This window comes from Haliotis cracherodii, unplaced genomic scaffold (assembly GCF_022045235.1).
Source record: "Haliotis cracherodii isolate W230 unplaced genomic scaffold, xgHalCrac1.p SCAF_8, whole genome shotgun sequence".
NCBI classification, from domain to species: Eukaryota; Metazoa; Mollusca; class Gastropoda; order Lepetellida; family Haliotidae; genus Haliotis; species Haliotis cracherodii.
Genome location: NW_027266341.1, coordinates 11979668 through 12007376, shown reverse-complemented (window position 1 = coordinate 12007376; position 27709 = coordinate 11979668). Strand labels below are relative to the sequence as shown.

Sequence of the window (27709 nt, the reverse complement as noted above, 5' to 3'; positions counted from 1 at the left end):
CTAGACAATAGTGTAGTTTTTTATGTAGGACGTTATGTAGGACGTGATGTAGGAAATGATGTAGGACGTGATGTAGGACGTGATGTAGAACGTCATGTAGGACGTCATGTAGGACGTTATGTAGGACGTCATGTAGGACGTTATGGAGGACGTAATGTTGGAAATGATGCAGGACGTGATGTAGGACGTGATGTTGGGCGTGTTGTAGGACGTGATGTATGAAGTGATGTATGAGGTGGTGTGGGTCGTGATGTATGAACTGATGTGGGACGTGATGTAGGACGTGATGTAGGAAAGTATGCAGTTCTTGATGTAGAAATAAACTTCTAGGCAGTCGTGTAGTTCTTGATGTAGGTCGTGATGTATGAAGTGATGTATTAAGTGTTGTAGGACGTGATGTATGAAGTGATGTATGAGGTGGTGTGGGACCTGATGTATGAAGTGATGTGGGACGTGATGTATGAAGTGATGTAGGACGTGATGTATGAAGTGATGTATGAGGTGGTGTGGGACCTGATGTATGAAGTGATGTGGGACGTGATGTTGGACGTGATGTATGAAGTGATGTAGGACGTGATGTATGAAGTGATGTGGGAAATGATTAGTTTCGTATTGTTGGGCGGGATGTAGGAAATGACGTAGGACATGATGTGGGACGTGATGTATGAAGTCATGTAGTATGTGATGTGTGAAGTGATGTAGGACGTGATGTATGAAGTGATGTAGGACGTGATGTAGGAAATGATTTATTTCGTAATGTAGGGCGGGATGTAGGAAATGATGTAGGACGTGATGTTGGAAGTGATGTATGAAGTGATGTGGGACTTACTGTCGGAAATGATGTAGTTCTTAATGTATGACGTGATGTAGGACGTCACGTAGGACGTAATGTTGGAAATGATGTAGTTCTTGATATAGAAATAAACTTCTAGGCAGGAATGTACTTCTTGATGTAGGTCGTGATGTGTGAAGTGATGTATCAAGTGATGTATCAAGTGATGTATCAAGTGATGCATCAAGTGATGTATCAAGTGATGTATCAAGTGATGTATCAAGTGATGCATCAAGTGATGTATCAAGTGATGTATCAAGTGATGTAGGACGTGGTGTGGGACGTTATGTATGAAGTGATGAATGAAGAGATGTAAGACGTGATGTATGAAGTGATGTATGAAGTGATGTAAGACGTGATGTAGGACGTGATGTATGAAGTGATGTAGGACGTGATGTATGAAGTGATGTAGGACGTGATGTATGAAGTGATGCAGGACGTGATGTATGAAGTGATGTAGGACGTCATGTTGGACTTACTGTAGGAAATGATGTAGTTCGTAATGTACGACGTGATGTAGGACGTCACGTAGGACGTAATGTTGGAAATGATGTAGTTCTTGATATAGAAATAAACTTCTAGGCAGGAGTGTACTTCTTGATGTAGGTCGTGATGTGTGAAGTGATGTATCAAGTGATGTATCAAGTGATGTATCAAGTGATGTAGGACGTGATGTATGAAGTGATGTATGAGGTGGTGTGGGACGTTATGTATGAAGTGATGAATGAAGAGATGTAAGACGTGATGTAGGACGTGATGTAAGACGTGATGTATGAAGTGATGTAGGACGTGATGTAGGACGTGATGTAGGACGTAATGTATGAAGTGATGTGGGGCGTGATGTAAGACGTGATGTTGGACGTGATGTATTAGGTGATGTGGGACGTAATTTAGGATGTAATGTTGTTCGTTATGTAGTTCGTAATGTAGTTCGAGTGATGTGTTCATCAGACTTCCTGAAACACCACAGCCTGTGTATGTATTCTCCTGAGAAAAATTAATACTAAGGGCTCTGATTAGTGAACCTATAATCCTTTTTGTTTATCACGTACATTTCTGTCACCAGCGATAGTCCTATATTCACGGTTAATTACAGAACAGCCTTTTCTGAAAGTCAAGACATTTATTTGGTCATCACACTTTATTCAATGACGCACATATTTCGACTGCAAGTACAACCAGCTCAGCCTTGAGTCCAGCCCAAGTGTTTAAGGGTCAAAACTAACTTTTCTTCGGATGTGATCCCTCAGTCTTGAGGATGAAAAATAATTTCAGCTTTAAATATATTGATCATTGGATGTCCTGCTGAGGCAAAGTGTAAGTGAACGTCAGTAAATCGGAAAATTGTAAAGTTTATCGTGCATCGTGTCACAAGATAATGTTAAAAAAACAACTTCAACCTGAATTGTTTGCCCTTACCAAAATGTACATGTGTACAAGAACAAAATATATGTGAAAATAATAAAGAAGTACAAATGCTGTAGTTGCATTTGGTCTTAAATTGAAATGGCAGCGTTGATGGAAATGTGTTTTTTATACAAAATGACAATACGCGGTAGGTCGTTACGGGTCTTCAGCATTGTCTCTAGTCTCCCAGGGGTTCGTATAATCACCAAAGATGTCTCCACGTGAACAGCCCGTCGTCCAGTTTTCTATACCAGAAGGTCCACTTCTAGGATATCAACGCTAGTCAGGAATGACACCTTATTGATCTCTGTCACATCTTGGAAATACGCCATACTGAAATACTCTGATCCATCCACAGAAACCTGCATTTAAATATAAACCATATTTAAAGACCCGAAAGACAAATATACTCACACGCAAAAGAAACGCAAGTGGTTTTAAGCAAATAGGTAACAAACACGGAACCATAAATTGCTACGAGTTTTAGCATGTAGTGAAGCCTGGTGGTCAACAATGCCACGCCTAACTCAAATTCAGAGAAACCAGGATATCGGACGTTTGGAAGCTAGAGAGTCTGTCGAAGATGTTGCCCGTCATTTCAACGTTAACAACATTATACCGTCTCCTGCATCGATACAATGCTACACAGACCACAGATGACCTTCCTCGGATCGGTCGTCCTAGGGTCACCACACCTCGACAAGATCGGCAGATTGCCCGTCAACGCCAGCGACATCCGTTCCTAACTGCAAGTGAAAGTGCTCAAAGACCACAGGAACACATAATCGACACATTAGCCGGGACACTGTGATCCGACGTCTCCGTTCCAACAACCTCAGATGTCGCCGACCGGCAGGTCGTCCTGTTCTCCAAACACGGCATCGACAAACACGACTTCACTTGGCACAGGGTCATCGCAATTGGCGTCATCGTGAGTGGAGGCGTGTCATCTTCTCTGATGAAAGTCGCTTTTGTGTCTCCCATGCAGACGGAAGTGTCAGAATTTGACGGCGTCGAGGGGATCGTTTTGCTGACAGAAACGTTGTGGAAAGGGATCCATGGGGTTGACCTAGCTATAGCGTCATGATATGGGCAGGGATTGGACTTAATGCGAAACTTGGACCCATGTGCATTCTGAATGTTGGTCAAGGTCGGGGACACGGCGTCACTGCTCAGCAGTATATCGACCAAGTGATCAGACCCCACGTTGTTCCATTTTTTGCACAACATCAACAACACATTTTCAAGAAGGACAACGCTCGTCCCCAGTGCTACCATTGCCTTTCTGGAACAACACAACATCCAAGCCCTCAGCCCTGATCTGAACCCCATCGAACACTTGTGGGATGAGATTCAAAGGCGTCCGCACAATGTGCACCCAGTCCCTACAACTGCCGATGAACTACGCACAGCTGCCCTGGATGTGTGCAGGAGGATCCCTAGGGCCTTCACAAATCGTCTGATCCACTCAATGTACAGGAGACGTGGGGCAGTGATCAATGCTAATGGTGGTCAAACCAGGTATTGACTGACATTTTGGGTATTGACCCGAAACTGTGTAAGCCCTTAACATTTGAAAAAAACAATTATGCCATCTTCCTTTTAATCCATTAAACTGTCTTCAGTCTTTTTTGTCAATCTTGCCCTATTAGTATTTCTTGTCTTTACTGTTGAAAAAAATAACATGTCAACTGCATACTCGACTTGTGTTTCTTTTGCGTGTGAGTATATATAACAGTCCATGGGACTACATACTTGTTTGCAAGTACTGTGCGTACTGTGTTAGTGGTGTCATTACAAGTGGTCGTAATGCACTTCTTTACTATATGCAAAGCCTTATTAAAAACCTTAATGGTAGACATCTGGAGGATATTTCCGAATTTTACCAAATGATGTCTGATACAATCCCCTATTTTGACATCCATCATATGTTCCCGTGTGTTTTTCACAGGTGAAAAGTTGACTTGGCTTTGCACGTGTTTGTGACGGGTGCCAGCAGCGGAGATGATATACACATATATTCCCTTAACATCGATCATGCTCTTTAAAGAATTCAAAGGAACACGTGTTTTGTTTGAAGAAATTTAGCCCTCATAAAGTTCTATTCATAATTTTTACACTTTTTTATTTTTTAAATATAAACAAGTCCAATTCTTCAAGCTTATATGAAGTCTTGACAATTTCATATGGTGCTATATACGTTCAATGTTTTCGTTATACGTTATTTTAATTTCTTGCTATTTACAGACTTACAGCAGTAGGAAGGGTTTTTACCAATGGTTAAGGCTATTTTCCAAATATAAAAGTAAGTTTCTATTATTTCAAAATAAATATGAACAATTCATGTTTTGCACTGGTATTGAAATTTTCGCTACAGTGCTTACAATCTTCGTATTCACAATGCAGCTTTTCCAAATAAAACAAGAGAGAAAATACTCAAATTTCCGATACATGTTACCACGCTGGATATACTATTATCATTTCAAGTATACCAATTGTGTTATGTAAAAAGCACTCCTTGTGAACAGAATAAAGGAATATGAAATTTGTTTAAATATCCTCCCCTGTCGTCTTTACCTGTATGACCCGTGAAGATTCCGGGGTAGAATAGGTCTTCAGCAACCCATGCTTGCCGTAAAAGGTGACTATGCTTGTCGTAAAAGGCGACTAACGGGATCGGGTGGTCAGGCTCGCTGACTTGGTTGATGCATGTCATCCATCCTAATTGCGTGGATCGATGCTCATGATATTAATCACTGGATTGTCTGGTCCAGACTCAATTATTTACAGACCGCCGTCATATAGCTGGAATATTGCTGAGTGCGGCGTTAAACAACAAATCAACCAACCAACAATCTTTACCTGTATCTTGTCCACTCTCGTCTCCACCAGGCAGGTGGTGGTCGTGTTGATGGGGGTGAAAGGAGCACGAGTTGTATCACTTCCAACGTTCTCCCAAGCGCCACTCTGTCTTTTGTACCACATCACTGTGCCACTGCTTAGAGCCCTCATTTGGAGTGCGACATCATTGTTACCGTAGTACATGTTGAACGTGTAACTGCATAAACAAACACATGGCTAAGATATCGCATTGAGTGTTCTCAAAACAAAGACAAATGACACCATGATTAAGTGATCGAGTTGGTTGGTCTTAACGCCAGTTATTTCGTGGCGTGTCAGCTTAATTGGGGAGTAAAGTCCGAAGTGATGCAGGTTTCAGAGTTAAATCTAGAATCATACACAGAGATTATTAACTGAGTTGGTTTATGTATCATCTATTCGTATTAAAAACAATGATCTCTTCATCATGTTATGTTATTCTTAAAATAGTCGATGTTTAAGAAATAATTTCGTTGTATAATGTAACTTTAGTGCCAAAATATTTCACCCCACATTCGCCCACATTCAACACTTATTGGTAATGTTAGTCAATAGTGTTTTGTTTGTAGACCTATTCTACCCAGGTGCAGTGTCTGGCTCAGTTCATTCACGTCTTTAACCGGAGGGTATCTTGCTCTTACATGGTGCCCTAGGTGATCCCAATGGTGTTCATTAGGGTTCAGATAAGGGTTCGTCATTATGTCTTTTAACTGGATTTGGAATCATGTGCTGACGTATAAACATGTAAATTATCGAAAACGCACTTCCGGAGAAGTCACTGTAGTGTGAGTTGTCCATGACGCAACAGGGTTGTTGTGGAATAACTTAAAGGCGACTTGCACCAAACATAGCTATGACGCAACATTCACAACACTGTGTGTCCCTTCACCATGTCAGGATCAGCTTGTTGTGGATTCGTATCTGGGACTTACCCTTACATCACCTCTTTGTTCTTCAAATTAGTACACATCTACGACCTGAGATTTTAATTACTACAGATGATGATTATGCTTACAACGATCCGGTTAAGCGAGCGGTGAAGTTGATGCTTGCTCCAACATACATGTTGCCAGGTACAGTCACAGTGAACGGCGCAATCTGAAATTAAATATCACAAAGAATGGAGATAGTTTTGCCCGCCGGGTGTACTGAATGAGTGAGTGGACGTTAATTTCCAGATGCACCATTGACTTGCCTTTGCATGTATGTGTGATGGGTGCAACCTGTGAGTCAGGATACTTTCACCTCTCCACGAACAACTGGTATCAAATGTTTGATTGGCATTCTAGAAGTAACTACTCAGAACATACTTCTGGTTAATTGCAAGTAGCGACGTTTCAATGTAGATTCTTACACCGTGATCAAGCTGGAGTGAATACAACCACCATCGTCATCATTTGGGGTTTTACATCCACTTCTGGGTTCCAATTTCGTGGACGGGGCATATGAGATGAGAAACATAAATATCTGTAATATCAATTAATTGTAAATCCTGCTCCTAAAAATATGATTGGAAGATAAATTGTGAAATTAATAAGAAATTCAGAAAAAAATATAAAGTGTTTTGAACATAAGGATATACATATATATATATATATATATATATATATATATATATATATATATATATATATATATCTAATCGGTCAGGGAAAATTGATCACTTAAGCTCATACTTATCGCCAGGGCCTGTAGGTAATGAAAATGGGGTGAAAAGTTAAAACTTTTGTTAAACAGTTGGGCTGGGAGGGGAGCCGAGGCGGCGGTGCTGGTTGCCTTGACCTTGAGGGCAGCTGGTTGGATAAATGAACATATTGTAGCTAGGCTGAATACTGGAAAATTCGTGCGCGGACGTCTCACCAGCCAAACAACACAAACTATCCAACCAATTGAAGCCACGACAATTATCCAACCTGCACATCCAAACCATGTTACACCAACAAATTACCCCAACCAATCTAGCAAAAGCGACAAACACCAAACGCCTCGCCATCTGTTGAAGACCAAAGAAACTAACGAAAACCTGTTTTAAACCAACCCCAACCTCATCAGCTACTCCGAAATTTATCCCTTTGGCCTTCTCTATTGTCTATTGACTCCACATTCTCCATCAACAAGTTTGCTTTCTGTCTACAAAAACCCAGGTTGAGTATAAAAATATACACAATTGAGGCAAAAGTCAAATTCCCATTCTCAAGTGTGGCTCTGACAGACGTTCAATCCACGAGAGCACAAGGGCCCCCTTTTGTGTAAACTGCAGCGCCACAGCCATTCAGAATACATGCCTTACAAACAAAAAACAATCTTTAGGATAAACAGGCAAATCACACAAGTTGACCTACCAAAACCAACTGCAATCACACCATACTATGAAATTATTGGGGACTCACAATCATACTGTCACCAAACATTAAACTATACAATAAACACCCAACTTGAAAAAAATCCTGGCAAACACAATCCAAACTCAGAACAGCTCCCTCACTAATAATTACACCACAGAAGCTAAACGCCTATATTAACAAAATAATAGACTTTGTCTCGGCTACCATTCTCCAAAAACATCCCACTGCTAAAATGTGCACACATTTGCTCTCATCGCCGAACTATACCAAACATCCTTTCAAAACATTAAAACTGCCCTCAACCAACAAGACGAATAAACAAGAGTGCTCTGGGAGCACATCCCCCACGTGAATTTCAAATGAAGCTCCGTAAAACAGGGGCAGTAACTCTGTCAAAAATAGTCGAAATAAAACGGGACTGCGATAAGCGTATCATCAACAGGTCCACATCTTGTGTGTAGAGTGTCAGGGATATTCTATGGAAACTGTAGGAGGAGTTGATTTCACAAGCTTAGTACCCTCTCTCACAATTAGGCAAATGAAGTTCCGTAAAACAGGGGCAGTAACTCTGTCAATATTAGTCGAAAGGAAACGGGACTGCAATATGCGTATCATCAACATGTCGACATCTTGTGTGTAGAGGGACCGCCTCCGTGGTCTAGTGGTAGAGCGTCCGCCCGGAGAGCGGTAGGTCCGGGGTTCGATCCCCGGCCGCGTCATACCAAAAGACGTTAAAAGATGGTATTTGTTGTTACCCTGTCTGGTCGGCTCGGAGTCAGTATATTGTGTCTGAGTGGGATATTCATGTTAAACTGCGGCATGGTATCTCAGTGAGCTAGCAAAACAAATCGGCATCAGTCCGGACTAGTACAAGCAGCAACACACACACGTGCATGCACGTCGCTATATAAGTGCAATAATCTGGGACGCGACGTTAAACCCCATTTCACCTCACCTCACCTTGTGTGTGGGGTTTCAGGGATATTCTCTGGAAACTGTAGGAGGAGTTGATTTCACAAGCTTAGTACCCTCTCTCACAATAAGGCAAATGAAGCTCCGTAAAACAGGGGCAGTAACTCTGTCAATATTAGTCGAAAGGAAACGAGACTGCGATAAGCGTATCATCAACATGTCGTCATCTTGTGTGTAGAGTGTCAGGGATATTCTCTGGAAACTGTAGGAGGAGTTGATTTCACAAGCTTAGTACCCTCTCTCACAATAAGGCAAATGAAGCTCCGTAAAACAGGGGCAGTAACTCTGTCAATATTAGTCGAAAGGAAACGAGACTGCGATAAGCGTATCATCAACATGTCGACATCTTGTGTGTAGAGTTTCAGGGATATTCTCTTGAAACTGTAGGAGGAGTTGATTTCACAAGCTTAGTACCCTCTGTGGGACGGACAGACGGACGGACGGACTGCGCCACGACATAATCCCCCTTCGGCCATTCTGGCCCGGCGGGGGATAAAAACACCTAATTCTCAAATAGAATTTAGCCTCTTCTCCATGAAGTATTCAACTCCAAACATCCTCTTCAGACGAGACCTAAATGCCCACCACCCACTGTGGGACAAAGAAAATTACACAGACAAATTTGGCAGTTGTACACAAAACGATGCCATATCCCTTGGGTATATTTGTCGAAATCGATATACCCACCTTAAATGTAGAAGTCCTGACTATAACTCCTGCAATCAACAAAGCTAAATTTACAATTATATATATCTATCACACTTAAACTAAACCATTTACAAGAACTGACATGTCGATACTCTCCAAGTATTCAACTCCAAACATCCTCTTTAGACGATACCTAAATGCTCACCACCCACTGTGGGACAAAGAAAATTACACAGACAAATTTGGCAGTTGTACACAAAACGATGCCCAAAACATAGACATATTTAACAAAATGTTACCAAAATAATACATGAAATAACCTCAAAAAGCATAGAGCATACACTGCCCACAACCCAGTACCTTGCAATTGGTGGAGCAAAGAAATTATTAATGCATGAAAACAAGGAAAGAAGGCTCTAAAGCAATCAAAGAGAGACCGTTTTCAAACAATTGGCCAAACGTTTAAATGTCAGGTCTTCAGCAACTCATGCTTGCCGTAAAAGGCGACTGACTAACTGGATCGGGTGATCAGGCTCGCTGACTTGGTTGATGCAAGAAATTATTACAGACGTCATCTTATAGGAGGAATAACTATGAGTGCGGCGTTAAACAACAAACAAACACAAAATGGCGGGAGGCATTATCTCAAACAGTGGATATATGAGTATAAACGAATGTGTCATGTAGTTAGTAATTGCTGTAATGACATGATATTTTATGAGCGCTTCAGTGGATCAGTGGTGTGCGGTACTTGACTTACGACACAAAACTGTTTGCTGTGGTCACAAAATAATTCAAATCTTTAAAAAAATGAAAAAAGGAAGTGGTTCTTGATCAAACAGAGAGTATGTTGTCAATCAATTCCATTTTTTGTGAAATAAATATTGAGTGTTATTGTAATAATTACTATATTTTTCTGTTTTACAAATGTTCGTGACAAACTTTAAAAAGGTCTCAAAGGACAACATTTGCTGGTTTATGCTTCAGACATAAAGTAATCTTTACCTGCTGGTCCCCCATCATCATATTTTTTTAATAATGTTAACTCTTTAAATCGTATCACTTTTGTTATTCCATAGAAACCAGACACAATTGAGTTAATTTGGTCCAAGGAATTTCTTGGAAGGTTTGGGAGTGCAGAAAAAATAGAGAGAGAGTAGAGACACATAAGATTTTAATAGCAGCGATTTTCAAAAAGAAACTTACGCCAGTTTGATATAATTCTATTTTCATTTGTCTATTCTTTTCCTTTTGTTGATTCCCAAAAGGTTATTTTTTACAGTTTGGATTTATACATAATATTTTAAAATTGCTTGTGTGCCAGTCACGTTTGATCTCCTTACAAAACATTACTTCCCTTCATTGCACCTCAAGAATCTGGGATAGAAAAGGTCTTCAGTAACCCATGCTTGCCGTAAAAGGCGACTATGCTTGTCGTAAAAGGCGACTAACGGGATCGGGTGGTTAGGCTCGCTAACTTGGTTGATGCATGTCAGTGATCCCATTTGTGTGGATCGATGCTCATGACATCAATCACTGGATTGTCTGGTCCAGACTCGATTATTTACAGCCGCCGTCATGTAGCTGTAATATTGCTGAGTGCAGCGTTAAACAACAAACCAACCAACCAATCATTGCACCCATCCAGATAGCTTTAGTTTTGTCTACATATATTTTCAATCCAGACTTTTTTTCAGAACTTATTCAATGTTTCATAAGCTACACGAAGACAGTCTTCTGGTCCATTCAAAAACTGTTGAGTGTCATCCGCATATTGCCCGATTTTGTAATCTACATCATTAAAGCGTAATTCCTTTGTTGTGAGGATTTTCTTTAATCATGCATCCTAGTATTTCAGCTACTAATAGAAATATATAAGGGGATACTGGGTCTCCCTGTCTGCATCCCCGTTCTGTAGAGAGACGTCGATTTCGTAGAACACATGACGTTGTGTTGTTTATTAAAATATTCATCCATTTGATCACAGTGTGCCCAAAGATATTTTTTTCTTATACTTGCAATACAAATGATTTTGAAACAGTGACAAAAGCTTTTTCGAAGTTGATTAACAAAAGAAGTCCAGGTTTGTTTACTTTTTTTTGTTTCATACGATCATACAGCAATCTTATATTTTGGCAAATACATCTTCCTGGAATAAATCCGGTTTGGTTTTCATGTACAAGTATGTCTAATGTTGTTTTCAATCAGTGTGCAATGCGCGCATGTACTCAATATTTTTATTTAACTTGAGTAAGGAAACTGGACGCCAGTTTTTAAGTAATTTTCTGTCTTTATTGGTTTAAGTTAATTTATTTTACAAAATGCAATAATTTTTCCACTTCGGCCCAATCAGATAAAATTATTTCCAGGAACCATAGTAGCGCCAAACACTCTTATATGCACAAACTAAACAAACATCCTAATTGAAAATGTGATCGATGCAATGGCCCCGGGACCTTCATCAAATAAGTATAGTGCTTGTTGATGCTGAAAGTAAAGAGGGCAGATTTTTAAAATGTGATGTAGGTCCTCCAGGCTATTGCAGTGATTACATTTTCCATTAGAATGTTTTGTCCAAATGAGTCGAGGTAGATAAATTGTGGCATTTTGTTGTTGATGTTATAATAAAAAGATTTAATCCATAAGGATTTACAATTTTGAATAGGAATTTCGAAGTTTTGAATTTTGATGTTCTTTTCTATTAATGTTTTGGCCTCGGCCTTACTGGTGTATAACTCAAGTTATGGCTAATTTGGCTGTCAGGTCTGCTGTTTGGTTTCCATTTGGGATGTGTTAGTGGCTGGGTACAGAGTTGAGATGGATGATATTATTGATTTGGTCAGGACGGATGTTTTAATGTTTGTTTTGAATGTAGGAGTTAAGTTTAAGGAGGTGGGTAAGGTATGGAGCTTGTGAGGCATTATGGTTGAGTTTTCTGAGTGTGAGTTTATTGGTGTTGTGGCATTTTGTTTGAACTGTTTGGAATATTGAGTTGTGCTGGGCCCCAGGATTTGACCATGCTACGTGTTGGTCAAATTCAGTTTTGATTGGAAATTGGAAAAAAATGTCGTCTATCACGAAGTTAAAGAGTGTTGGCGATAAAATGCTTCTCATGAGGGTACCTTTTGGTAATTCAATAATTTTAGGACTCCACCAGGGTACTGGATTGTGTACTGGGTATGTTTTAGATTTGGAGATGCATTTAGAACTATTTCATGTATGATGTTAGTAAAGGTTGGGTTGAATGTGTCGTTGTCGGTGTTTTGTACCTATTTTGTGTCTTTGTTGTTGACGAGTCGAAACGAGTCAACAGCTGCCAGTCTACTTGTTTGAAGGTATTAATTGCTATACAAAATTCACACCAAGATAAAAAAAGAAGAAGCCATATTCACACTCAAATGAAAGGAAAGTTGAAGTAGCCACCACACGTCTCAGACTCGGTTTGAATCGTACAACGGAGTCTGTTTTAGTAGAGATTTCTTATGATCATGGAACGGGTTTTGTCGCCTATATATTAATATTTACACCCTCAGATCATATACATACGGATTCATCTTCCGGTACGGCTGTTTTATAACACAGAGCTATACTACTTAGTCTGGCTGTTGGCAACATTCGTATCTTTGGAAGAACTTGGAATGTAAAGTACATAATACTTCAGTATTGATTTGGCACATCGCCCGTTCTGACAAGAATGATAGAACAATCAGAATCCTTCATACACATGAATACAATACTCAGTAATGGCTGAGGACAGCATTCGGGGTTTTTTTTATAATTAGGTAGAACTTGAAATGTAAAGTGCATATACCGTGCTATTCAATAATTTGTACTTTAGCCCTCTTGAAGTGATGAATAATAAAACAATTTGAAACAACCTCGGAAAATGCATTAGTAGATACTGTTAGATGTATGACATTCGAAAATAACGGTCGTGGTTTTGTAATATCAATGAGCCTTTATATGTTATTGGTGGAGAATTCTCTGTTCAAGTTCAATGATACAGGACTTCTTCAGATTTCCTGCTCGAGAAATGAGGTAATTAACCAGATGAAGATTGGTATTTTAATATAAAATGTTCTTATGGAAAGCAATACAATACAATAAGAAGTGATTGGGAACATTTTTACTGTTGTCACATTTAATTATTCCCCGATGAATGTACAAAAATGAAGAGAAGTCGGGAAAAATGCATGCAGAAAACATGCCATCATTGTGACACCTGTGTATCGCCGTATAGTGATGGGGATTTATTGCTTTATAACAGTCGTACAAATATACATAACAATAGCGCACAAGCGGCAAGCAATATGTCTGCATAGGTCAGGGAACTCAATCTGAAAGGTTGCTGTCAAAAATTGAACTGGTGTGATTTTAAGGTTATAGAATTGGGATAGAAAACGAGTGATGTGAAAACTGAGTATGGTTGTGATAAGACGCATAGCGTTAATGGACGGAATCATTGTACGCGCAGTTTATTATTTTGATGATGATGATGGTCTGCATATTTGCCATGTTTTTCCTGAATCTTGTCAATCACATTAATGTCAAAAGGGACAGAAAATTCAACAACATAAATGATTTTATTGGATTTATCAAAAAGGACAACATCGGGTTTGTTGGCCTGGATACGTCTGAGGTTGTATTCGGGCCTATTCCAACGAATTTTGTACTTATCATTTTCCATGACGCACTCTACATATTCTGGGTCGTACCATGGATTTACATAATCTACAATTCATATTTTAAAATGGTTACAGAGGTATAGGGTTTCATTAATGGAGCAAACGCAAACACTTTTGTTTCCATTATTTCATATTGTCATCGGAAGCCGTGTGTAGATACATGACATAAAAGCTAAAACTCCTGTATATACAATTTACAAAACTTATCAACAGAAAAATTATCGGCAATTGTTAAGTCATTCTAGTAAAACTAGTGGAAATATAGCATTATTACAAAATGTACATTTTCTTTTACCCCATTGCGCCACCTGACAGATACATTTGCATTACTCAAATATATACATAAACAAACGCGACTGATGTAAAGCTTCAGGATGTAAACATGCATTTCTGCAATACGAACAGTTCCGGATCCCAAGGACCTTCCTCCAGTGTGACTCCAATTAACAATTATTACCCTTGTCATATTCTTAAGGCTGCATTGCTCCCAAGCATACGCGTCGTGGCCATTGCATCGGCTTCTGCATACTTACAGGAACTGATAGTACCATACACGCCTGCACGTTCTCTCCGATTAGATGATCTGCTAGTGGTGCCAAAGTCACGTACCAAAACATATAGCGATAGAGTATTCAACATGCTGGCCCATTGCTATGGAACAATCTGCCACAAGAAATCCATGAAACAGAAAATCTGACAAACTTTGACAAGACTCTCAAAACCCGCCATGAGAGCCTTTGACGAGATCAATCATGGTCTAAGCGCATTTGAGCAGTTGATTTTTGTAAAATGCGCTGTACAAATTCTTGATATAAGTTATTTGTATTCAATTTAATTTTCTATTGGCATATAAACAAATCTGTACGATCTATATACTGTGGGTTACATGTAATTTTAAGTTGGTGGCTAGTTCAGTTTGTCGTTGCGCACCTTTGGGGTCGCCTTTTGTTGGAATCTTCAACAATCACGTATTTGCATACAATGCGTTTTCTCCATCACTCGTTACTACATGTACATAGGGTCGATATACGGTGTAGTGGTAACGTTTGTCTATTTCCGGTCAGTTAATGAAATGTGGCCGTGGATAACTAACGGATTTTGAATGAGTCCTACTCATTGTTTGCTCTGCAAAAAAGAAGTGCCAAAGAAGCAAAATCGTAAATATCTGACAGAGTGTTTTGGACATCCATAAAAAATTAATACCAAAATGAATTGGTCATTTCTGCATTTATGGGCATTGATCTGTGTGGAAAGAATGAGGTACTGCAGAAATGTGGTGGAAAGATGAAAAAATCGCAAAAAAACAGCAAGTGAACGGCGAAAACATGACACGACTGATAGAAGCCCAACGCAACAACGCCATCGGCCGTCTAAAAGCAAACAGGAGAATCATCTTCAGCTGTAGCAAGGATTTTCCAAGTAGCACCAAGCACAAGACTCTGGAACCTGTATCATACACACCGGACAACACGTGAACATGCTGTTGAAGTACTGACAATGACGCAGGGTACAGTCCATTTGTGAAATGAACTCACACGTTTAACCAGAGGAAAGCAGGGAGACAGAGAGACAGATTTAGTTTTTACCTGGTTAGTCCAGTGAGTTTGTTCACATGTGCCTGTTATTGTAGGCCAGAAACCATCATCGTCACACAGTACTGCCCCAGGGTCGTTCGTCAACTTGTAACCGTCGTTGCAGACCACTTTCGCTGTTTCAGAGCCGTTCACGGTTGATGTGTGTATGGTGCTGTACGGTACGGGGCTGACGGGTAATGAAGGACATAGCGCTGCAAGGACGGAAAAGGGGCATTGAGGAGTGAATGTTGTTTTACGCTTCCATTCATTACCTTTTCATTTAGGAGGCACGTTTGATGTTGTAGTGACTTATGACAGTGACTTTTAGATAATCGAGTCTGTACATGCGAACCAGAGACTGATTTTGAGAGCAGGGACGGCATGAAAACGAAAACTAAATGCGGGAACTTTTGATATTACTTAAAGAAATTGATCGCATACGTGTCATGCGCTCTTCATTATAAAGACAGCAGGTTATTATAATACTGTTTAGTGTCCTTTTAATGAGTGAGTGTGTCAGTTGGGTTGTACGCCGTTCTTAAACAAAGAATATTCCAGCAATATCACGTCTGGGGACACCAGAAATAAGCTTCGCACATTGAACCCGGCGTGACAATCGAACGCTTAAACTACTAGACTACCCCACCGACCCAATGTCCTTTAAGGCCGAGACTTAGAAATATATTTGAATAGACAGACAGACATAGAAATATACATTTGCAGTAATGTCAAACATCCTTGTAATGAAATATGATTTATGAATTTACTTTTTTCAAGTACAATATTAACGTTCGATATAAATGACACAGTTTGGATACATTTGAGTATTTTGCAAATAGCAACATATATTAGTAAATAGCAACACTGTGTGCAATGCTTTGAAATTGTTATAAATTCCATATAGTTTGAGACGTTTGAAATAAAAGTAAACAGATTCACGGAGATGCGAAGTGAAGATTCCGATAGTCAAGTTCTAGCGTTTGTTTGTTCGTTCCATATTTCCAAGGTGCATCTTAATGCATCATTTGCTTAAAACACACAAACATACATACATACTTGTATATTTAATTATCTTTCTTTCAGAATTGATAATGGAATGTATCTGTTACTGAAACGTTAATATATGTTCAAATTCAGCCCGTGCAACGTATCTTGCAATTTCGTACCAGAAATACACACCCGTTTAAGTGTAGTGTGGACTCAAGACTCATACTTCCTGAGTTTAATGTTTAGTCTATAATCACTCAAACTTAACTTGTTCCGTTTTATATCTTTATATCTCCTTGCGTTCTAAATTTGTTTCTCAAATCTTGTAGTGAGGGAAGGAACATGTATAATTTGACTGGATATAAATTTAATTTTTGAATTGGAGATTGGTGGTGAGGGCTTTGACTTTATCCCACTGAATGCTGTGGCGTGGGTTGTCAGTGGGATAAAGATAAAGCCCTCGATCACCACCAACATCTACAGACTTCAAAATCAGAAAACATCAAAATACTTCAACCGTCGATCAACCGTGACCAAGGCTATTACATACCCCCGGCGTACCATCATACTGTGTCTGAATGGGGCATTCATGTTAAACTGCAGCAGTGGGTTAGCACTATATAATCCGGACTAGTACAAGCAGCCATTCACGCACATCGCTATATTAGTGTGATTATCGTTAAAACCCCCATTTCACCTCACATCACCAAATATTATGTTGTTATTGTCAATAACATAACACTTATACCACTTTCTAGGAAGCATAGTTACATTTCTCCGTTAGTATACATGAAGCAAGAGGAGCAGTGAAATGTTTAGCACATTATCGGGATTGAATTGTACTACACCGGAACCAAATGGATCACCCCTAATGGATCAGAGCTTTTTTCTGTGCTTCAATAGGTTTTAGATTATTCTTATCTTATAACGTGAGTTCAGCTGGGGACGAATTTACATCGTAGGCAGGCAGTAGTCTCTATAACAGACTCCAGAGAATATATGTTATAACACATTCACCCCATTCCATTCTCATCCTCTATTCAACTCCAGGAAATTAAGTTTTGTTTGTTGTGTTTGTTGGTTAACATCCGCAATCAGCGATATTCCAGATAAATGGCGGCGGTCTACACAATAACCGAGTCTGGACCAGACAAACTATTGATTGACACCATGCGCACCAATCTACACAACTGGGACACGACGACATGCATCAACCAAGTCAGCGAGCCTGACCATCCGATCCCTTCAGTCGCAATTTACGACAAGCATAGTCGCCTTTTACGGCAAGCATGGGTTGCCGAAAACCAATTCTAACCTGGACTTGGCGGTTTCTCATCACTCGACGGCTCTTTTATATGATTACTGTTATTTAACATTATACATAACTTTACGTCGGTGGTATATGTTAGTCTAGACAGGCAATAACATCATATCTTTGCCTTGTTCCAAATTATAGACTTACAATATGTCATTGATAATCATTTTCATTACCAGTACTGTTTATATTCTATCAAAAGAACGTTCGTCCCAGTCTTCTTTTGCTTTGCTTTGTTTGTTATTTAACGCCACACTCACACTCAGCAATATTCCAACTATATGACGACGGTCTGCACCAGACGATCCATTGAGTGACATCATGCGCGCTTATCTACGCAATTGGGATACGATGACATACATCAGCAATGCCAGCGAGCCTGACAAGCCGATCCCTATAGTCTTCACGGGTTCTTAGCAACAATGCGTAAATGAATGTAGTACTTAAGTCTGTGCCATTGACGTATTGTGTCTCATTAGGCCTTCCCGTTGCCGTCGCCATCGCTTGCTATGCAGCAACTGTTTTCTTGTTTACAGAAACAACACGGAGAGAGCACACCCACAGGGTGATAATCATTTATGTAAAGCTGCATGTATGCCCAACGACTTTGTATGGCTGGAATGCAATCATATCTGTCCTATTTCCTATTCAAATAAAATGGAAAGTTCGAATTTCCATGTTCTTAGAAATAATGCGTAAATGAATGTAGTACATAGGGCTGTGCCATTGGCGTATTGTGTCTCATTAGGCCTTCCCGTTGCCGTCGCCATCGCTTGCTTTGCAGCAACTGTTTTCTTGTTTACAGAAACAATACGGAGAGAGCACACCCACAGGGTGATAATCATTTATGTAAAGCTGCATGTATGCCCAACGACTTTGTATGGCTGGAATGCAATCATATCTGTCCTATTTCCTATTAAAATAAAATGGAAAGTTCACATTTCCATGTTTAAAATGATCAAACGAGCCACCTTATCTAGAATTTTACCTACAATTTTTAAACATATTCCAGCAATATCACGACGGAGTCACCATAAATGGACTTCACTCATTGTATCCATGTGGGGAATCAAAATCGGGCTTTCAAGCGTGACGAGAGAACGCTTGTCACTGGGATAACAGTTTAGACAGTTTACACACACTGTTTCATATACGATGTTGTATATTTATGTTGGATTTTACTGATGTTTGTATTGACTTTTCTTCACGTGAAGTTGTTTCAGACCATGAGTCCATTGCCCAGTTATGGTTTATTCCTCTTATTCAGATAGATAGACACTTGGTTATTTATACCACGCCCCCCACACCCCAGTACAGAGCAGCTCACGTACACGTAGAGCTAGGAGGGACAACACCCCCAACCCCACCACCAACCTCCTCATATGAAATATGTTACCTCAAAGTATTAACAAGCAGGTTTTGGCTGTGAAACGTACATTTCCTTGTATTAAAAGACACTGTTTATCACCCGTCTTTCACATTATTTGTGTTATTTGTTGCTTAACGCCGCACTCAGCAATATATTCCAGCTATATGACGGCGGTCTGAAGATAATCGAGTCTGGACCACACAAACCAGTGATTGACATCATGAGCATCGATCCACGCAATTGGGATACGATGATATGTATGAACCATGTCAGCGAGTCTGACCTCCCTGTTACCTGTTCTAGCTTCTGATATACTTAACAATTCATTCCAACCAGTAGAAAAGCCGTTTATCACATGTTTGTCTTGCAATGAATAATATAATGCATATTAAATAAAACAATGATGCAACTCTAACAAAACCTCGGATTGCAGCGATCTCAAATTAACATTAAGTTCTTCATACACTTCTTTCACTGCAACTTGACAAAACTTACACTCGATTGCTTAAATAACCGTGAGAACTGACAGATCTGTGCAAGATTTGAAATAAACCTAAAACTATTACATGACAGTGAGTGAGTGAGTGAATATGGTTTTACGCCGCTTTTAGCAATATTCCTGCAATATCTCGGCGGGGGACACCAGACAGATTATTACACGGCAGAGAATGTTATGTCCGTATATGATTGAGCATGCTTTGTTACAACCCTTAATGTAAAAAATACTCTCAATGTAAAAATATTTTACATTTAGGGTTGCGGGTTCACCATTGTTACAACTCTTAATGTATACTCACACGCAAAAGAAATGCAAGTGGTTTTAAGCACAAAGGTAACAAACACGGAACCATAAATTGCTACGAGTTTTAGCATGTAGTGAAGCCTGAGGGTGTTCTCAATATTTTTGGTTGCATTTTGGAAGCCCCGAGTGAAAACGCAACATAAAAAACGAATCGCCAAAACGCACCATTTCAATGAATATGTGGGTACCATGCACCCATTTCTCGCGAAATCGAAAATGCACGAACTGTCACGAACTGTAGTGGGTATAAAACTGTGGCCGATTCTTGGACCTACCACTCCTTGGTCAACAATGCCACGCCTAACTCAAATTCAGAGAAACCAGGATATCGGACGTTTGGAAGCTGGAGAGTCTGTCCAAGATGTTGCCCGTTATTTCAAATATAACATAACCACAATTTACCGTCTCCTGCATCGATACAATGCTACACAGACCACAGATGACCTTCCTCGGATCGGTCGTCCTAGGGTCACCACACCTCGGCAAGATCGGCAGATTACCCGTCAACACCAGCGACATCCGTTCCTAACTGCAAGTGAAAGTGCTCAACAGACAGGAACACATAATCGACAAATTAGCCGGGACACTGTGATCCGACGTCTCCGTTCCAACAACCTCAGATGTCGCCGAACAGCACGTCGTCCTGTTCTACAACCACGGCATCGACAAACACGACTTCAGTGGGCACAGGGTTATCGCAATTGGCGTCATCGTGAGTGGAGGCGTGTCATCTTCTCTGATGAAAGTCGCTTTTGTGTCTCCCATGCAGACGGAAGAGTCAAAATTTGGCGGCGTCGAGGGGATCGTTTCGCTGACAGAAACGTTGTGGAAAGGGATCCATGGGGTTGACCTAGCGTCGTGATATGGGCAGGGATTGGACTTATTTCGAGACTTGGACCCATGTGCTTTCTGAATGTTGGTCAAGGTCCGGGACACGGCGTCACTTCTCAGCGGTATATCGACCAAGTGATCAGACCCCTCGCCGTTCCATTTTTTTCACAACATCAACAACACATTTTCCAGCTGGACAACGCTCGTCCCCATGTTGCCAGAGCTACCATGGCCTTTCTGCAACAACACAAGGCCAGCCATCAGGCCTGATCTGAACCCCATCGAACACTTGTGGTATGAGGTTCAAAGGTGTCTGCACAACGTGCGCCCAGTCCCTACAACTGCCGATGAACTACGCACAGCTTCTCTGGATGTGTGCAGGAGGATCCCTAGGGCCTTCACAAATCGTCTGATCCACTCAATGTACAGGAGATGTGTGGCAGTGTTCAATGCTAATGGTGGTCACACCAGGTATTGACAGACATTTTGGGTATTGACCCGAAACTGTGTAAGCCCTTAACACTTGAAAAAAACAATTATGCCATCTGCTTTTTAATCCATTAAACTGTCTTCAGTAAAAAAATTGTCAATCTTGCCCTATTAGTATTTCTTGTCTTTACTGTTGAAAATAAATAATATGTATACTGCATACTCGACCTGCGTTTCTTTTGCGTGTGAGTATATTTTTTATATTAAGCGTTGAAGTGATAGTTAATAATCTTTTTTACGTTAAGGCTTATCACTATAAAATAATATTTGTCGAACTTTCATGAAACATCGCAGATTTAATTGATCGTTACTTTGTCTAGATGTGCAAATGACTAATTATTTTTAGATTCCTTCTCTACAACGACCACCTCGTTGTTATATTCAGGCTATATAAAAGGGTTTATGACCCCTAACCCTTTTAACCGAATTTTATCAAACTTACTGTGTTACAAAGGTTACTATCCTAATACGACAGAATGGAGGACTCAGCCCAAGCAGATCAGACCAAGTTGTAGATGATGGTGGGTTGTTAGAATGGTCCATTAACAGAGTTTTAGGCATAAAATAATGGACATATTGTTGCAGTATTACGGATATGACAGTTAAGCATACACCAGAATCATATGCTATAACAAACGGCAGGAATTCCAATGCAATGACGATTGGTTAAACAAACATAGATTTCCCAAGTACCGTGCCGAGTCAAATATAGCCACTTAAAGTTTATATGTTTCGGGCATGAAGTCTATACCTTTCCTCTAGTAGTTTAGTATATCCTGAAGAAAGACCATTGTTGATTGAAATTAGCGAAAAAGAACATTAGGCATAAGGCCTGCAGAGTATTTCTTGTCAGTTAGGAACCGACCATTATGAATAGATCGTATTGGATTGTGAATAGATTTCGTATTTGGAAGGACTTGTTCGGAAAGTTATTTTCTGCGGACTGACCGACAGACAGGCTGACACACTGATTCCATTATACCCCCTTCGTTGCGGGGCTACAATGTACTAATAATCTAATGAAATGATATTCACGAGGGTTTTCAAAAAGAATTCATAAATAGATATTTACACATTTAGATGTTTGAGACCTGTAAATTACAAAATGGCGACCGTTAGACCATCTTGGATTTCTGAATGAGGTTATGTTACTGTATGTTGTGCTGATCATCCACACCTAGTTTCATAAAGAGCACTTATTAGTATGGTAAAATAGTCTTAAATAGGGTTAACTATCCAAATTTCGACCAATCAGAGGACTCCATTCCGTTGCTATTGTAATAAAATGTGCTTTGTGGGCAAAAATATATCTAAATATCCCTTTTGACAAAATCAAACAACTTAATGTCGACTAATCAGATTTCTCGATTATATTGCCATGATGGTAAGAAACCTCTTCGGTTGAGCCCTGAAATACGTTGTATCTATATACCAAATTTGAACGAAATCTCTGAACATCGATTAATAAGCTCTGCAGATGCCCTTTCCGTTTCCATGGAAGCAATATAGTAAGGTAAATAGAGTCATATTGTATAGTGTCCCTAGTTACCCCTTTGTACCAAGATTTAACAAAATCGTCAGTTATGACCCATAAAGAAAACCTGTAAATAACGACCAGGTTGTCGTAGATGAGAGGTTGTTGGAATATGAAAGGTGTAGCGTACTTACACAAGTTCAATGGCTCCACTTATTGTTGTTCCTGAATAAACGCGCACAGTTGAAGGAAGCTATTACGAATAATTAGTCTTCACTTTATTCAGTACTTGTAGGCCACAGGTCTTTTTGTACAAACGATGTAGGTGCAAACAGTATAAAATACAACACATTCCTTTGCATGTTTTGTTGTTGAAAAAGCAGTTTTCATATAATTGCATATTATCAAGTATATTGCATATTGGAGTACTTGTGTTCTTACACCATTGGCGTAAAACAACTACTTTTCTGTGTTCATATTGATAATAGGGTCTTGCAATGACAGTAGTGTATTAAACTTCGGAATATTTTGAAAGACGTAAAGCTAAGCCTCAGATGGCTATAACATATATATGTGATATTCATTTTCGATATGGTTTAGGTTACAAACTTTACATTTTCTAAATTCACGAGGGATATTGAGCTGAACAGAAAACGAGTCCTGAATTGATTTTCAGTTATACTACTCAAATAGTTCTCACATGAAAAGGATGTTTGTGCATAATAAGCCATTTGGGTTTTTTCGCATAGATAACTATGCCAAACCTGAAAAAAAAGGTTTTTAACGTAACATATTTAAAAACGCGGTTTTATTACCACATGTTTGCAAGTATCAGACATCACCAAATCCTAATCTGAAAGTAACAGATTTCAGTTTCGTTACCCTATTTACGTGGCCTTGTTCATCGTACAACCGCAACATATTGTAACATTTTGGGGGGTAAACGAGATGCCTGCATATTATGAAAAGAGACAGTCAATATTTGACACATTTCAAAACAGCTAGCGACTGAATAGAACATCTGCCAGACTCCGTTCTATGTCACTGAACCCCCAAATTTCAGCCCCGAATAATAGTATGGGTGTTATATTTGTATCAAAACATTTGAAGTAAAAGTGAGGCAAGTATGGTTTCAAGGAATGCATACTAATTAACAGGACCATGAACAGTTTTATTGCCTCAATTGGAATATTTTTTAAGCATTCGACCTCAGTAATATATTGCTAAATTACAAGCTAAGATAACTGTATCCAGTAACCACTTCATGTGCATTTCTATCATAATACCGTTTTTTCATAACGTGATAAACCTCCCCTATTTTGAAAAACTAACTATTTTAAATTTGTTTTCGATAGTTTGACTGGCATTTCCCATTTACAACAGTCATCATGCAAGATGTTCAGCTCCATTTGTACGTTGTTGACAGTATTGCCAAACACAATAAGGTCTTCTGCAATAGAAGTAGAAAACAGAAAGAAATTCCGGATGTAACTTAACACCAAAACGACAATTTTGTTCCATTTTGTAACCAATTCGTTAATGAAAAAAACTGAAACAAAAAGGGACATTGTGCAAACTGGTCCTTATTGATTCCACCCTGTTATCTGTATTCATTGCAAACTTTGTATTTCTTAATAAGGTATGAGTTATCTCTAGTTTCTTCTGAACGCACCGTTCATTTTTTTACAGAGATATTCGTCATCATCGGGGAACATGTCACTCTATGCTAAACCATAATCTATCACACTACACCCTAAATGTCCAATATGGGGCACGGGTGGCCAAGTCGTCTTAGGCGCCGCGATTTGCTGTGCAGATTTGCGTCCCTTGGGCACGCCAGAAGCCTATGATTGTGGGTTCGAATCCCGGTTCGCCCCGATTATGTTTGTCAGCACCATACCCGTGCTCGTAGGTTTCACCGTAGTGGTAAACGTGTGAGGCCTGCATCACTTCGGGATTTCCTCCAACATTAAGCTGACACGCCGTGATATAACTGGAATACCGTTAAAAGCGCCTTAAATCCAACTCACGCACTCACAAAATGCCCAATAAATGTTCAGTCACCGATTTGATTGTCAGTTCCAAATCTTCCATTCACAATATGTATGTTCAGAATTGAACTAATTTCCAAAAGGGTTTTTCCAAAATAATTTATCATATGAATATCTTTCAAATTCTGTAAAATAATATCTTTCAAATTCTGTGTGTAAAGAGATCTTTTAAATAATTATTACTTTCAACATGGTGAATAACAGCGTTCTCCACATAGTCCCGCGTCACACCGGTTCTACTGTTCATGTATAATGGACCCGTGAAGATCCGAGGGAGAATAGGTCTTCAGCAACCCATTCTTGCCATAAAAGGCGACTATGCTTGTCGTAAGAGGCAACTAACGGGATCGGGTGGTAAGACTCGCTGACTTGGTTTATGCATGTCATCATATCCCAAATGCGTCGATCGATGCTCATGATGTCGACCACTGGATTGTCTGGTCAAGACTCGATTATTTACAGACCCCTGCTATGTAGCTGAATTGCGGCGTTTAACAACAGGCAAACAAACAAATCCAAGTACAATGATAGAAACAGCTGGGTCCTCTTCCAGTGTACTCAATAAAAATTACAGCAAAATCTCTACCCCATTTTGTCTATCATTGTTATTATTACCAGGTAGATCTCTCCGGCTTGATATATGTAAACACACATAATGTAGATCTACTGAAACCAAACATAATTTTATCCAACAGAATAGTAATAGCATGTTATCTATATCGAAAATCAATTGCACGTCTTACCAGTGAATATTTTATCAAAAGTATTCCTCCCGAATACCTCCCGAACTTGGACCTTTTGTGGCTGGTAAACAAAAAAGTATATATTCTGGAAAAATGTCACTAAAGTAATTTTCTATTGACTATATTTCATATAAAGCAATAATGTCATGTTCAGATACAAAAGAAACAAAGCCAAAGTCGGACAGTTTGATGGTTAAATCTTCTATATTCCTTGCAATGTAAGATATGCTTTTGCATAACCTTCGAACTTGACGGCAGCACCCGCTCCTGATCCACAGTATCGACTGGAGCCAACAAGTGATGCTCACCACCTTCCAGAGTAGGACCTTACATGTCCTCAATAACGAGCCTGCCATTCTTACAATAGTCCCTCTTCGGATCTGAACAAAGACAGTTTTCACGCTGTCGCTTATTACGAATAATTGAAAGAAACCGAGCAAAAACAATAAAACACGTTAACAAAAACAATCCTATATTTCTAATCAAACTTTGTTTATAAGAATATTTTACATTACGGGGCGATATGTACGATATTAACCCTTAATGTAAAAACAATATTTTTTACATCAAGGGTTGCGGGTTTTTACTCTTAATGTAAATGTTTTTACATGAAGAGTTAACACGTAACCCTTAATGTAAATTAAGGGTTGTAACAATGCTTAACAAACATAGGTTTCTGGACAAATCTTTGGCCTGTTGCAAGGAGGTTGATGCAGAGCATTTATGTAGACCCGTCAGTACTTACAAACGTATTTAACAGAAACTTACTGCCTGTATATAGTTACCCGTGACCATACAGACATAGCCAAATTACATATAACTCATTACAGAAATGAGTCTTGCGACATGTTGCCTATGACTTCTAAAACGGTTTCATTTATCAGAAACTTCAACACTTACGTCTGAAGTACACATCTCCCGCTGAAGGTTGAAGCTCCGTGGCTCGGAACAAGTAGGAATGGAGGCGGCATGTGGAGGAGCCTTCATTGTAGAAGAAACACAAGCACCCATCAGTCTTAGAACAAGAAAGCGCACATGCTAGTTGTTGCTTCGCGTCTGTTTCTGCAGTTAACAAACTGTTGACACTTATGGAATTAGACACTGCTTCTTGTCGAAAAAACTTAACAATATCACAAGCAGAAATATCTTTTTCCAAAAACAAAATTACAAATATGCAACATTTGTATAGAAACCAAGCCATGATGTCCATTGTCAAATGTTTGAGATTTCCCGGGTCGGACGAAGTGTTCAATCCTGGGCTTAGAGGCGGCTCGTTCAGACTGAAAGATTGACGCATGTTTATTGGGACTCCCATGGTAATATTGATTCAGTGTTGTCAACGCAATCCAGAACAACGGTCAGTAAGAGGGGAGCAGTATTTATCTTAGCGACTTTATCTAAAGGAAATTATCACAAAAGGAACCAAACATTTTCACAGGTGTTTCGCATTCTTTGAAATATCAAAATACTTGGACATTGTTTGATAATATGGAGTCTCGTTTGAATATGAAACGTCAAAGCTAGAGAAAATTAAGTCTCGATTATCCGCCGATCGATTATCCTCCGAAACAGATACTATTGGGCGAAGAAGCAAAGTAGCGGTGACCATTATATGAATGTGTCACTGAAAATCAGTGATGACACCAGGTGTTCGCACAAAGTTTAAGTATTTGCTTCAAATGAATTTACAAAGTTATGCCAAAACTGTGTAGATTTCATGCACTGTGTATTTACCCGTTCAGACAAATGTATGTTCCCAAGAACAATCTTTTTAACATTTTGAGTTCAAATGAATATGACATAAGAAAAAGACTTAAATGAGTGCGTATGGCTTTTTTGCAACCATGATATTATTGGGTTACAAGATACCAAAACCAAAAGTCAAGATGATATCAGTAGTCATTAATACCTATTCTTCCTACATCACGCCGTGATATAACTGGAATACTGTCAAAAGCGGCGTTAAACCCAACTCACTCCCTATTCCTACATCAAGGAAGGAAGCCCTGAGACGATCTGGTGATATTTGTTTGGCTGTGAAGGAATATTTGTACAAAAGGTTTTCATTTTATGATAGTAATGCTTATTCTTTGATGTTAATCTATCAAAAGATAAGTTTGGCGTTATTGATGATAATTTATTTATCTTGGTGTTGTGTACTCATCAACTACAAACAACAGAGGAAGATTTACAAGAAACGTATGAACAAACACAATGCTGAGTATAAGAAAACAATCAGTCAGACATTAAAAGCTAGTTTTAAATACTCCCCTGAAAAAGTTTGGAAAAATCTCAACGCTCATGA

The 27709-nt window shown here is 39.4% G+C and overlaps 1 protein-coding gene across 1 annotated transcript; it reads right to left on the bottom strand.

Annotated features, from left to right (window-relative positions):
* On the bottom strand, nt 1-26701 carry LOC139450802 (mucin-3A-like). The gene is made up of 5 exons (XM_071232641.1): nt 26305-26701; nt 15356-15555; nt 6135-6217; nt 5102-5297; nt 1-306 (listed from the first exon to the last, which is right to left on the bottom strand). The coding sequence occupies exons 1-5, from the start codon at nt 26699-26701 to the stop codon at nt 1-3; spliced, it is 1182 nt and encodes a 393-aa protein (XP_071088742.1).
* Between the last annotated feature and the right edge of the window lie 1008 nt (nt 26702-27709).